Source organism: Giraffa tippelskirchi, chromosome 5, assembly GCF_054371585.1.
Source record: "Giraffa tippelskirchi isolate mGirTip1 chromosome 5, T2T-mGirTip1v1.2.pri, whole genome shotgun sequence".
Classification (NCBI taxonomy): domain Eukaryota; kingdom Metazoa; phylum Chordata; class Mammalia; order Artiodactyla; family Giraffidae; genus Giraffa; species Giraffa tippelskirchi.
The window spans coordinates 152,916,999-152,930,315 of NC_137279.1; the positions used below are offsets into that span (position 1 = coordinate 152,916,999).

The following is a 13,317-nucleotide window of genomic DNA, read 5'->3' on the forward strand; positions in this document are numbered from 1 at the left end:
AAGAGGCTCTTTAGTTCTTCTTCACTTTCTGCCATAAGGGTGGTGTCATCCGCATATCTGAGGTTATTGATATTTCTCCTGGCAATCTTGATTCCAGCTTGTGTTTCTTCCAGCCCAGCGTTTCTCATGATGTACTCTGCATATAAGTTAAATAAGCAGGGTGACAATATACAGCCTTGACATACTCCTTTTCCTATTTGGAACCAGTCTGTTGTTCCATGTCCAGTTCTAACTGTTGCTTCCTGACCTGCATACAGGTTTCTCAAGAGACAAGTCAGATGGTCTGGTATTCCCATCTCTTTCAGAATTTTCCACAGTTTATTGTGATCCACACAGTCAAAGGCTTTGGCATAGTCAATAAAGCAGAAATAGATGTTTTTCTGGAACTCTCTTGCTTTTTCGATGATCCAGCGGATATTGGCAATTTGATCTCTGGTTCCTCTGCCTTTTCTAAAACCAGCTTGAACATCTGGAAGTTCACGGTTCACGTATTGCTGAAGCCTGGCTTGGAGAATTTTGAGCATTACTTTACTAGCATGTGAGATGAGTGCAATTGTGAGGTAGTTTGAGCATTCTTTGGCATTGCCTTTCTTTGGGATTGGAACGAAAACTGACCTTTTCCAGTCCTGTGGCCACTGCTGAGTTTTCCAAATTTGCTGGCATATCGAGTGCAGCACTTTCACAGCATCACCTTTGAGGATTTGAAATAGCTCAACTGGACTTCCATCACCTCCACTAGCTTTGTTCGTAGTGATGCTTTCTAAGGCCCACTTGACTTCACATTCCAGGATGTCTGGCTCTAGGTGAGTGATCACAGCATCGTGATTATCTGGGTCGTGAAGATCTTTTTTGTACAGTTCTTCTGTGTATTCTTGCCACCTCTTCTTAATATCTTCTGCTTCTGTTAGGTCCATACCATTTCTGTCCTTTATCGAGCCCATCTTTGCATGAAATGTTCCTTTGGTATCTCTAATTTTCTTGAAGAGGTCTGTAGTCTTTCCCAATCTGTTGTTTTCCTCTATTTGTTTGCACTGATCGCTGAGGAAGGCTTTCTTCTCTCTCCTTGCTATTCTTTGGAACTCTGCATTCAGATGAGAATATCTTTCCTTTTCTCCTTTGCTTTTCGCTTCTCTTCTCTTCCCAGCTATCTGTAAGGCCTCCTCAGACAGCCATTTTGCTTTTTTGCATTTCTTTTCCATGGGGATTTTCTTGATCCCTGTCTCCTATACAGTGTCACAAACCTCTGTCCATAGTTCATCAGGCACTCTGTCTATCAGGTCTAGTCCCTTAAATCTATTTGTCACTTCCACTGTATACTCATAAGGGATTTGATCTAGGTCATACCTGAATGGTCTAGTGGTTTTCCCTACTTTCTTCAATTTAAGTCTGAATTTGGCAATAAGCAGTTCATGATCTGAGCCACAGTCTGCTCCTGGTCTTGTTTTTGCTGTCTGTATAGAGCTTCTCCATCTTTGGCTGCAAAGAATATAATCAATCTGATTTTGGTGTTGACCATCTGGTGATGTCCACGTGTAGAGTCTTCTCTTGTGTTGTTGGAATAGGGTGTTTGCTATTACCAGTGCATTCTCGTGGCAAAACTCTATTAGCCTTTGCCCTGCTTCATTCTGTACTCCAAGGCCAAACTTGCCTGTTACGCCAGGTGTTTCTTGACTTCCTACTTTTGCATTCCAGTCCCCTGTAATGAAAAGGACATCTTTTTTTGGTGTTAGTTCTAGAAGGTCTTGTAGGTCTTCATAGAACCGTTCAACTTCAGCTTCTTCGGCGTTACTGGTCAGGGCATAGACTTGGATTACCGTGATATTGAATGGTTTGCCTTGGAAACAAACAGAGATCATTCTGTCGTTTTTTAGGATTAGGATTTTTATTACGGGACAGAAATACTGGGCAGTATCCTGACTGCAAAGCTAAGCCCTTTGGACTCTTCCTGGGAGTACTGGGGAGTCCCTGGAACTTTCCTGAGCCAGAGAGACATAAGCTAAAAACGGTACTTTATCTGAACATATCCTGGTGAGGATAGATTAGATTGGAGGCAAATAAGGAACATGAATGGTTACAGGACTGATGCAATAGTCCTAACTTGAGGTTCTGAGAGCTAAAACTGAGGTACAATAGAAACTGGAAAATGGGGAAAAGTTTAAATGCAAGATTTGTCAAACTACGAATCAAGAGAATTTGGAAAGTGCCAGGATCTAAGTGTGCACTGATCAAACCCAGGTTTCCTGCATTGCAGGCAGATTCTTTACCATCTGAGCCAGCAGGGAAGCCCTCTAAAAGGGTCTAACTTTGCACTCTCCAGTTAGGCAGCCATTGTGACTGGTGAGCACTTCAAGTGAGGCTCAAATGGAGATGTGCTGTAAGTGCAAAATGCACGCTGAGTTTCAAAGATTTAGTACCAAAAAGAGTAAAACAGCTCAGTTTTTAAACGTTAATTTATGTTTTAATTTTGGTCATATTGGGCTAAAATACATTAATTTCACTTTCTTCTCTTTTTTTTTTTCATGTGGCTATTAGAAAATTTAACCTCACATGTGGCTCACATCTCTGTCAGACAGAGGTCAGTTTTAGGAATTGGAAAGATGTCTTGTGGCCAGGACAATAGTGGTGCTGAGAAAGGTTGGGGCAGGTGGCAATGTTGTATTGGATTTTAGATGTGTTGTGTTTGAAGCAACTGTGCAGCATTTGAGTGTAAATCAAAATAGGCTTTTATTTAGGCATTGGAATTAAGGTAAAAGATCAGGGTTATATGCATGGGAAGCATGTTGGTCTTAGCTAAAGTCCTTTAGGGTCAAGCATCTACGTCACTGAGGACCAGTGTAGGTCAGGCAGGTGCTGAGTAATTTACATATGTTCTCTCATTTCCTCCTGGTTCAACCCTATTAGGTATGTACTGTTATTATCCCTTCCCATTTTACAGATGAGGGAACTGAAGGCCAGAGAAGTAAAGCAATTCTGGGTAGTGGTCCATGAGGAGACAGGATTCGACTTTATCGGACTACGAAGGCTCTTTCTGCAGCCCTCCAGGACTGAGCCCCTGAGAAAACCAAAGTCAGAAGAAGGAACAAGAACTGCAGAAAGGAATAACACTGGACAGGCAAGAACACGACAGCCTAGCATCATGGATGCCAGGGACAAGGCACTTTCCAGAAGGAAGTAGTTGTTAGGAAAACAAATTCAGACTTGAGTTACAAAGAAGGATATTAAGTACTAAGAACTATTTCAAACTGAGGAGGGTTAATCCTGTAGGCTAAGGTCATGAGAAGGAGTTAGAATTTTCCAGGACTTGTTCAGACCTTTGAAAAGTTAAGCATAGGTAGGAAGTGGCATTCTTTTAAGCTGACCTGTTCTAAGACCCAGGCAGAAATAAATATGGGTAGAACCCAGAGGTAGGACTCTGATAATCATCACTAGTGTTTCTTAGGAGGACCTATATCAGAGTCCTCTAGGAAGCCTGTAAACACAGATTCTTGGGTCCTGCCTCTGATGCACTGAATCGGATTTTTTTAGCAAGTGCCCCAGGTGTTCTGGATACACAGTGAAGTTAGGAACCAGCTGCTCAGGTTCTGCAGCTCTCTCCTCTGATTTATTACCCAGGACTGGCTCATTGGCGCATGGCTCCCTGCCAGCTTCACTGGGACACAGGAGGAGGATGGGAACCATCCTGTGTCTTCAGCAATAGTCCTACCTGAAATCTGGGGCAAGCCTTTTCTTAAAATAAGAGCGACCAGTTCTTCTTCGCTTTGATCTTCTCTCAAGGCCGTTGAACTCCCCACTTCTACCGTCATTGCTGTGGAGACCACCTAACTGAAGGGGCAACAAGCCCTGAAAGGGAGACCTTGTCTTCCTTGTCCAGTGCTTCTGGCTGACACTTGGCCTTGCTTTCTCTTAATTCCTTCCTGTGTCTTTTGATGTTCAGAGGCATGCAGTATAGAGTGGCAATGGAGAGGATGACCTTGCAAGTCAGGTGGCCCTGAGTCCCAGCTCTGCTACATAATTTAGTGTGATCTTTGGCAGGACTTTTTTCACGTCTCTGTGCTTCATCTATAAAACAGAAATGATAAGAGAATTTATCTATGAGAGGATTAAATGAAATGATTCTTGGATTTTACTTACCTGGCACATATTTCAGTACTGAACAAGTAGTAGTTTTTTGAATTTTATCATGGTGGTGACAGTAACATCATCATTATTTCAAGCACAGGTGCCCTGGATGGCAGGTAAAATCAACTAATCAAAGATACCGGACAAGGACCTCAAAGGGTTAACAAGTATAAAAACATCTGCTTTTAGAGGAAGAGCTCTGTTGAGGTCTTAAGAGAGACTGTTCTCTTTCGTTTTCACTCTGCTTATTCTGAACCTACATATACTTCTCTTAGAAAGGAATATCGGAACTTCCCCAGCAGTCCAGGGGTTAAGACTCTGCCACACTTCCAATGCAGAGGTTGCAGGTTGAATCCCTCGTCAGGGAACTAAGACCCCACATGCCCCACAGCGCAGCCAAAAAAAATAGAAAGGAATATCACCATCACTTTGTTATCTCTTCTCCATCCCAAAGCATGTCTTCCACTGTTCCATGCAGGCCTTCCTCATTTCTTTGTCTTACTTTCCATCCCCATAGGCCAATAACTTGTTCTTTTCACCCTTTGGTCTCAAAACTGAACAGGAGCAGGGCAGGACATGCAGGCATCTGGTCACAGGTTCAGCTACCCATGGCCTTCTTGCCTGCAAGCTCTGTTTGGGAAGAAGAATTCTGCCTTAGCTTTCCTTTTCAAGTCATAGAATTTGGTGTGTTCAGCAACAATAGTATGAAAGTAGAAATCATAGCTAATCTTTGTAAGCTATTTACAGATTACAAAACAATAGATTAACAGTTGTGAATCAGTTGGGGTTTAGGTCCAGGAAACCAAAAGCCTTCTTGGGGGTGTTAGAAGAATGAGCTTTAATATAGGGGACTGTGTGCCTGTGTAGTCAATGGAAGGAATGGAGATGCAGGCTCTCAGTGGAGCCCCCCGAGCAACTTCTAGATACCACCACAGAACCGGTGCCCAGGGGCCCTGCAGCATAATTAGCAGGCTGCTGCAGCCACACAGCTTCTTAGCACCATGCTACTAGTGACTGCACACTGGGGTGCCAGAACCTCTGCTAAGAGCAGGTTGCCTACCACCTGGTTAGCCATCAGAAATAAGCCAAGCAGCAAGAAAGTGGCCTTCTCACTTCCGCCTTCCAGATCTCTCTCGAATGCATGAGATCAGCAAAGCCTGCATCATCCAGACCCTAGCTACAAGAGCACCTGGGTATATTCGTTTGCTTGGGCTGCTAACACAAAGTGCCACAGGCTGAGGAGCTTAAACAACAGAAATTTAATTTCCTATAATTCTGTAGGCTAGAAGTTTGCAGTTAAAGTGTTGGGAAGGGTTGGTTTCTTGAGACCTTTCTCTTTGGCTTGTAGGTGCCCACCTTCTCCCTGTGTCTTCACATGGTCATTCTTCTGTCCCCAGCTTCCTAGGAGGACCCCACCCTAATGAGCTCATTTTAATTTAATTACCTCTTTAAGGACCCTATCTCTAGAAACAGTCACATTCTGAATTCTTGGGGAGTTGAGACTTCAACCTATGAAATCTGGGGGGACACAGTTCAGCTGATCACACTGCAGTAGCAGGGCTTAGCCAAACAAGAGGGAACATGAGCCTGTGGGTGCTCAGAGCACTTCCCTTGGGCTACAATCAGAGGATGCAGGTACTCGCTGCTCTCTATATTTACTAGACTCACATGCTTATTTTATCTGATACCTTTGAGATAGAGAAGTATTATTATCCCCATTTTTCCCATGAGAAAGTTGAGGTTTAGATAGGGTACCAGTGTCACATAGGGCACTAAAGGTTGGAAGGGTCGGGGGCATGAGTGAACCCAAGTCCCCTAGCCTAATCCTCGAGCATACACTCGGAGCTGAGCATCCAAGGCGGAGTGTAAAGGCTGGGCCATAAGCTAAAACCGAGGGTCCAGCACGTGTGCACCTACTAAGATTTAGCCCATTGTTAAAAGATTTTCTGACTTTTCTAGAGGTTTTTCTTTTTGAAATGAAATCTCTTTATTTTTCAAATGTTGACAATTAAAACACATTGTTCCTCTCTGTATGTCTCTGTTACACACACACACACACACACACACACACACACACACACACATGGGTTAACCCTGTGTGGGGCCCAACCAAACACATCTGCAGTCTGGATTCAGCCTGTAGGCTCTGATAAAAAATAATGTGTTTATGAGAATAGAAAACCAGTTCTTAGGGGCTTGACTGTCCACTCTCTGCATTCCTTCAAAGGCCCTGTCAGTAGATGTTACTGCCTGATTACTTTGAAACTCTTCTCTTGCTGACTTTTTACCTTTGTTTCCCATTGAATGCATGGTTTTTGTCTTGTTATCAAGCTTGAGAGAGAACTGTTCTCTTTCTTTTTCACTCTGCTAATTCTGAGCCTGCATATATACTTGGAAAGGCATATCGGGACTTCCCCAGCAATACAGTGGTTAAAACTCTGCTGCACTTCCAATGCTGAGGGCGCAGGTTTAATCCCTGGTCAAGGAACTAAGATCCCACATGCCATGCACTGCAAACAAACAAAATTTTAAAAAAGAAAGGACTATCACTTTGTTATCTCTTCTCCATCCCAAAGTGTGTCTTCCACTGTTCTTGCAGGCCTTCCTCATCTCTCCATCCCCTTGACACTTAAACACCCATGTGTACCAGGTGAGTTAGTGCTAGGTGGTCCTGTGTATCATCCCAACAAGCCAGTGAGATAGATTGCTGTCACCCTTTAGCAGATGAGGTGCAGGAAGAAAGCTGGGGTAAGACATTGATATTAATAGTTGAAGGAGGGATAAGAGAGTAAGAGGAAGCCTGTTTTCTCTCTCTTTTTTTTTTTGCAGCCTACTCTTTTATTACAGCCACAAGGGGTGTGTTTGCTCAGAATGTTGACTTCACTCCAGTGATTCAATTACTGGCCAGGACTTGATGACTTGTGATTCAGATTCTGGGGCTTCCTGGTGCCTTCCTGCCAGAGTGTGCTCTATGACACATTTGCCATCCCCACCCTTCTCTCCCTGCTTCAGGCCCCTCTAGACAAAGATTAAAATGCCCACATTTCCCTGATGTGACATCTTGTTCCTAGGAATTTCTAGGAAGCTGAGAATTCATATGAATAATAGCATTAGAACCAATGCAGAGCATTTGAATAGCTAAATGCTCTTTGCTACTGATGCTGCGTTTATTCAAATCTCTCAGCCACATGTAAAACTGAAAACCAGGCTGCAGAAGCAAGGGCCAGGGTTTTATCAGACCTGTGGTTCTGCACAGGGCAGGCACAGACCTGGGCCCTTCTGGGTAGGATGGACCCCTGGGGACTCAGGATGTTCAGATGCTAACCTCAGTCCTTGCCTAGTAGCCGCAGCAAGAACATTCTCACTTTGCTCGTGAATATAACAGGGGAGACCTGTCTTCCAGAGCACAAGACAGACAAACAGATGCCTCTGCACCAGAAAGAGTGTTGTACAAACGTGAAGCCATCAGCAAGGCCACAACTCCAGGTCATGGGGTGTCAAGGTCACCCTTGATTGGAACCACATCGTGGACTGTTCAGTGATGCCTTGAGTGTTTGTGAATCTAATTAATTGGAATTGCATCCCTTCATGATACAGTAGGAAGTGTGACTTCCGGGATACAGAAGCTTAAGAGCTGGATCAAGGCTCTGAGCTGGATGAACTGGAAGCACGTTTTTCTAATTTTAGTTGCCTCATCTATAAAACAAGGATGAAAAAGTAACACACCTTTCAGGCTGAGAGTGAGGCTTCACAGATGAACATAGATGAAAGTACATGTACGCTCTGAGGTTCCATATGAATATCAGGTGTTGTTTGTCTTGGAAGCTATTCTTGGAATAAGAATAAAGCAAGTTTTTTTAATCCAAGTAGTAGCACAAACAAACAGCCAGACATCCATGCCATTGAGGGAAGACCAAAGAAACCCTCTGAGGGTGCAGAGACACTCAGATATGTTTGTGTCCCAGTCTCTCAGTCTGGTTCTGCCCCAGCCCAGCTGTTGAGGCGATGCAGAGCAGCTGCAAGAGGGGAGGAAGTCCTCGGGAGACCTCCCGCTCCTGTAAACACCGCCCACCAGTCCAACGTCAAGCAGCCCGTGACCTTGCTCTCAGACACGTGAGGTAGCTCAGCCGCCCAAGTTCCTTGAAGAGGCCCCTCGGGTTAAAACAATATAATTTTGATTTGACTTCTCCATTGGAAGCATGTTATCATAAGAAATGATGTACTTTTCCAGTGGCCCAGTGAACAACTTTTTCTAGAGGGGTCTGCAATAGAAGGGAACAGGCAGCCATCTGAGGGAAGGGAAGAAGGCTCTCTGTGAAGGAGCCAGTGAGAACACAGAGGTCAGAAGTGGGGAGGGCTGTCAGGGCTCCAAGCTGACAAGCACGAACTGCGAACCGCTGGCTCTTTTTCATCCTGACTGTAATACAGTCAGGAAGTTAAGTCCTCTGCGTACCAGATGCAAAGTTTCTCACCAATTTTAGGAGGACCTACCCAAGCATTTTATAAATAAAGCCTGACTGTGGACGATTTGCTTATGGCCACGTGGGTGGGAGCCACGGCTGACCCAGTCCTGATATGTGTGTGAAATGTTCCGCAGTTACAGGAAAACTTGCTCAGGCCTTGGAAACTCTATGCCCTGGAGGTTGAGACGAAGAAGAGAATGCTTGGTGTTATTTTCCTGTGAAGGGAGCATTAAGAAAGTCCTGAGGGTGCAGCCTGGAAACCACAGACTGCTCAGAAAGGGTGTCGTATTTGCATTCTGGAGGCTGGGGGCCAATCCTCCCAACTGGCGCCAGCTGGCAGGGGAGCCCAGCTTAATGTGCTCCAGGGAACAAAACCAGTGCGGTTTTGAATCTGGGTACTTAGACTGTTCACAGAGGGGCTGCCTGCTGCCTTAGACCCATTTCATAGGCTCTATTAACAAATGCTTGCTGGGAGCACGGAAGGGGCTGAGCCAGGCCGCTGGGTATGGGCAGAGTCGCCAGGAGGAGACCCTTGGCCTCTCCTTTGGGTGTGGCAGGATGACTGAGGAATCGGAGGAAGAGGCAGCTCGTCTGGAAGTGTGTTGTAACCCAGTTGCCCAAGGCAAGGTTACCATGCCCTGCCACATGACGGCTGCTCCCAGTTTCCTGCGTGGCTTGGGCTCCCTTACTCTAGGGGAATCCTCAGATGGCTGTCTCCAGCCATTCCCTTCTGCCCTGACACCAGAGTGCCACAGAACTGCTTAGGGCCAATGCCCACCCAGACCAGTCATTCAAAATCCTAGAGGCCTATTGACCAGGGGGGGAGGCAGATAGGTACACAGGGGATTCCCATTCCTTGTGCTGGGTGGGACCCCCAAGGATAAATACAGTAGCAGCTACTGTGTGTGGAGTGCTTTGGTCCTTTGCTAAACATTACATATGCACCAGTGAATTAAAGCCTCAAAAATCACAGTATCCTTATGTTACAAACGAAAAAACACAGGCTCAGAGAAGTTAGGTAACCTGCCTAGTTTTACCCAGCTAGTAACTGGAAGGCAGGGTCCAAACCAGGGGCATGAAACTTGCTGATTAGGATTTCAAAGTTCTGCAGGCAGTTAAAAGCACAGTTGTATTTGGGCATTTGACCCAAAGCTGCCTCTGACCTCAGAGGGTGCAAGCCCTACCCAAGTCCTTGAACTCAGCCATCCGAAGCATTCTGAGTGCAGTAGATCTCCGGTGGATGCCACTGAAGCTTCGGGCGTTTGTTTTCTGCAGCCTTGTGTGGTGTGAGCCTTTACAGCAGATACACTCTGTGCACTTGCAGCCCCTCCAGAAAGCTGAGTCAGCCTGGGTTTGCTGCCGGCGCCAGACTTTGCTGAGACCCGAGCATAGCATGAGGAGGCACACCTACTGTCCACCTGCTCTGAGTCATAAAACTGCCACACTGCTGCCAGACCTGCCAGCTCTGCTCTCTCTTCCGGTGCCACCACGCTGAGAGAGGTCCTGGCCATATATGGCAGGGGCACTGGGCGATGCCTTTCCCTAGCCTGCCTTCCCATTGGACTCTGCTGTGGGACAACTAGACAGGTTGAAGCTCAATGTCCAGAAGTTTCCTCTGCTTTGCACCAGGTGGCTGGGGAGACAGAGGCAGAGGGCGGTCTAAAAGCCACGGGCTCAGACCCAAGAGGAGAGTCAGCTCACAAACATGCAGGGGAAGTGTAGGATTAGCCAGTGCCCTGACCACCAGGATGAAGCCAGACAGGTCAAAGGCGGTGGGGTTGGGGGAGAGGGCAGCGAGGCAGGGGACTGATGAAGTTCCATTAAATATTTCAAGCTTGAGGCTGTATCCCATTTGACTTTTAGGTCTTATCATTGAGAGTCTTTCAGCTTAAAGGTTCCTACTTTTTTCCTGAATAAGGGCTTCCTTATCTGCCTAACATTCTCCAAACGATTGCAAATCTTGATATCTCCTAAAAATGCACCTTTTGTGTAGAGTTTTCCAGAAGCACTCTCATTTGCCATTTTCCTGTTGCCAGGACTCGCATCACTGTAATAGTTGGGTAAGAGAGCCAAAACGAAATGAAATCTAAACCTTCTATTAAGGTACATGGCAGTAATTACGTTAACCTGCACATGGAACGTGACCCACGTGTGCTGGAAGCCTTGAAGTTACCATGGATGTTTTTGTGTGTTTCCCCTTTGAAAATCCTAAGAAAGGCTATTTTATGCTGTATATGGGGCACAAGGATTATACTACTAGTACTGGATTTTTGGCACAGCAGTAAAGAACCCGCCTGCCAATGCAGGAGACACAGGAAATGCAGGTTCGATCCCTGGGTTGGGACGATCCCCTGGAGGAGGAGATGGTAACCCACTCCAGTATTCTTGCCTTGACAATTCCATGGACAGGGGAGCCTGGCGAGCTACAGTCCATGGAGTCGCCAAGAGTCAGACACGACTGAGCAACTAATCCCACACATACTGGGTTTCTGCAGAGGAAAGATTCACGAAGGTGCTCAAAAGTATTACCAGCTTAAACACTGAGGCCACCACTCCCACTTCCACGGGGCTTTGTGGTGACTGCCTCCAAGATGCTGTGGTGACCAGAAATGCATCCTTTTCCCCTCAAGTAACACAAAGCATTATGAATGTCTAAACAACTTAAAGATGACTGCGCTTCACCTTTAAAAAAAAAAAAAATTCTCTTAAATTTCAGGTGAAAACCATTAACGGAAGATGTCGAGCAAGACAGCCAGTACCAACAACATCGCCCAGGCACGGAGGACTGTGCAGCAGTTGAGAATGGAAGCCTCCATCGAAAGAATAAAGGTAAGAGCCTCGAGTGGGTCAGATGTGTTCCTCACCAGCTCCCTCTGCTCTCCTGAGGCCAGCCCATATTTCTGAGAAGATAATGCCATATAATTCAGCCAGGTGCCATGATTTTCTCTGAGCAAGCTGCGAGTTTCTGAATCTTAACTTTCTTTTCTGCATAGCACAGGCAAGCCAAAGTGTCTGAAGTGAGCTTGTCTGTCTGGACAGAAAACCTAAAACCCATGACAGGATTTCCTGAGGACTTGCCTTCCCTGGGCACACACGGCCGAGCCTTCTGGCACTATGTTCTTCCTGGGGACAGGGGTTCCAGGTGGATTTATATAAACACCCTCGTCAGCCCTCTGGAATGTATGAAGTGTTCTGGAGTTATCACTGCAGCTGAGGGAGCCTTGCATAACAAATCAACGGTTGGGTGTCCTTTTGAGAAGAAGGCACTTTTTCAGTGTGTGTGAACTTTGATGACCACAGTCTGCATCCAGGGCGAATAGTGCCAGCCTTAGTTGAGACCTGGAGGAAACCAGAAGGCATCTGATGGGTCACCTGACTTATAAGTCATTTCCCCAAAAATACCCAGAGAGGGCTATGCAGTGAGTGCCTTGGAATGTAGTGAGTAATGCTGTTTCCTAGATACTGAAGCAATCACCTGATAAATTCCTCTGGGCCTGGAGATAGTCACCTGTCTTCAAAACAGGAGGCTGCCTGTCCTGTATTTGCCAGGGCTCAGCTGGCCTGTGCCCCTGGCCTGAGGACACTGATCTGATGATTCTAACGGGTCTCCTACCCAGGCCTCTGAAGCAGGTGTGGTATTTCCATTTTTAACTCATGCCAAAGTAAGGTGCTACACCTTTCCATGCTGGTTTTGTCCCTCTTTGTATTTCCCCAAGCCCAATCTTTAATGGTAAATCTTGACGCTCTACCAGAATTTGACACTGTTCTTCCTGAGATTTGGCTCTGAGCCCTTATTTCAGTGCTTTAACTCTGTTCTGCTCTGCATTCTAATTGATTTTTTTTTTAATTGGGTAGAAGCTAAGATACAGCCTTCCTTTGAATCAGACGTTTTTCTTTTTCCCCTGCTCCCAACTTTTTGAGAAATTTTAAACCTACAGAAGAGTTGTAACAATAGACACCCATATATTCTTTACCAAGATTCACCAATTAGCATTTTACCATGTTTTCTGTCTCTGCACACATACAAAACTGACGTAATTTTTTCCTAAAATTTCTTGAAAGTTATTTGCAGACATCATGACTCTTCACCCCTAATACTTCACCATTTGTCTCCTAAGTACAAAGGCGTGTTCCTCTACATAACCACAGTACAATTATTACACTCAGGATCAGCTGCTGATATCTAACACACAGTCTGGTTTTGAAGATTCCAGACCCCTCACTTTGCAGAATGGGCCTCACTGCAAATGAGATTGTTTGCTGATGATCAAATACGGGCTAAAGGTTTTGGCAGGAATACTAGCTGGCTGGTGGCATGTCTTCTGCACTCAGCCCAAGAGACAGCTGATGTCAGTTTGATCACTTGGTTGAGGAAGGCCTTATCTGCCAGATTTCTGCCTTTGGAAGTACCTTTGTCCTCTGTGTGTGACAGGTAACCTGGGAGTGTACTTCAGGGCTCTGGTTATCCTGTTCTCCAACAGTCTTCCACCCAGTGGGTTAGCATGCAAATACCTTTCGAGTTTGTAAATATTCTCCTTTTTAAAAAAATTTTTTTTATCTAAACAGTTGATTTACAGTGTCATACCAATCTCTGCTGTATAGCAAAGTGACTTAGTTATAAACTTATATATTCTTTTTTTTTTAATATATATTCTTTGCCATTATGGTTTATCACGGGGTATTGAATATAGTTCCCTGTGCTATATACTTTAGGACCTCATTATTTCTCCATTCT

General features: G+C 45.3%; 1 protein-coding gene across 11 annotated transcripts in view; it reads left to right on the plus strand.

The window, feature by feature from the left end:
• The window catches only part of GNG12 (G protein subunit gamma 12), a 147,068-nt gene that overhangs the window by 129,336 nt on the left and 4,415 nt on the right, over window positions 1-13,317 (plus strand). For all 11 annotated transcript variants that reach the window (XM_081490707.1, XM_081490700.1, XM_081490709.1 and 8 more), the window contains one exon: window positions 11,299-11,411. In XM_081490707.1, coding sequence (XP_081346833.1) covers window positions 11,319-11,411 — 93 coding nt within the window. In that variant the 5' untranslated portion in view covers window positions 11,299-11,318. The remainder of the gene's footprint in view (window positions 1-11,298; window positions 11,412-13,317) is intronic.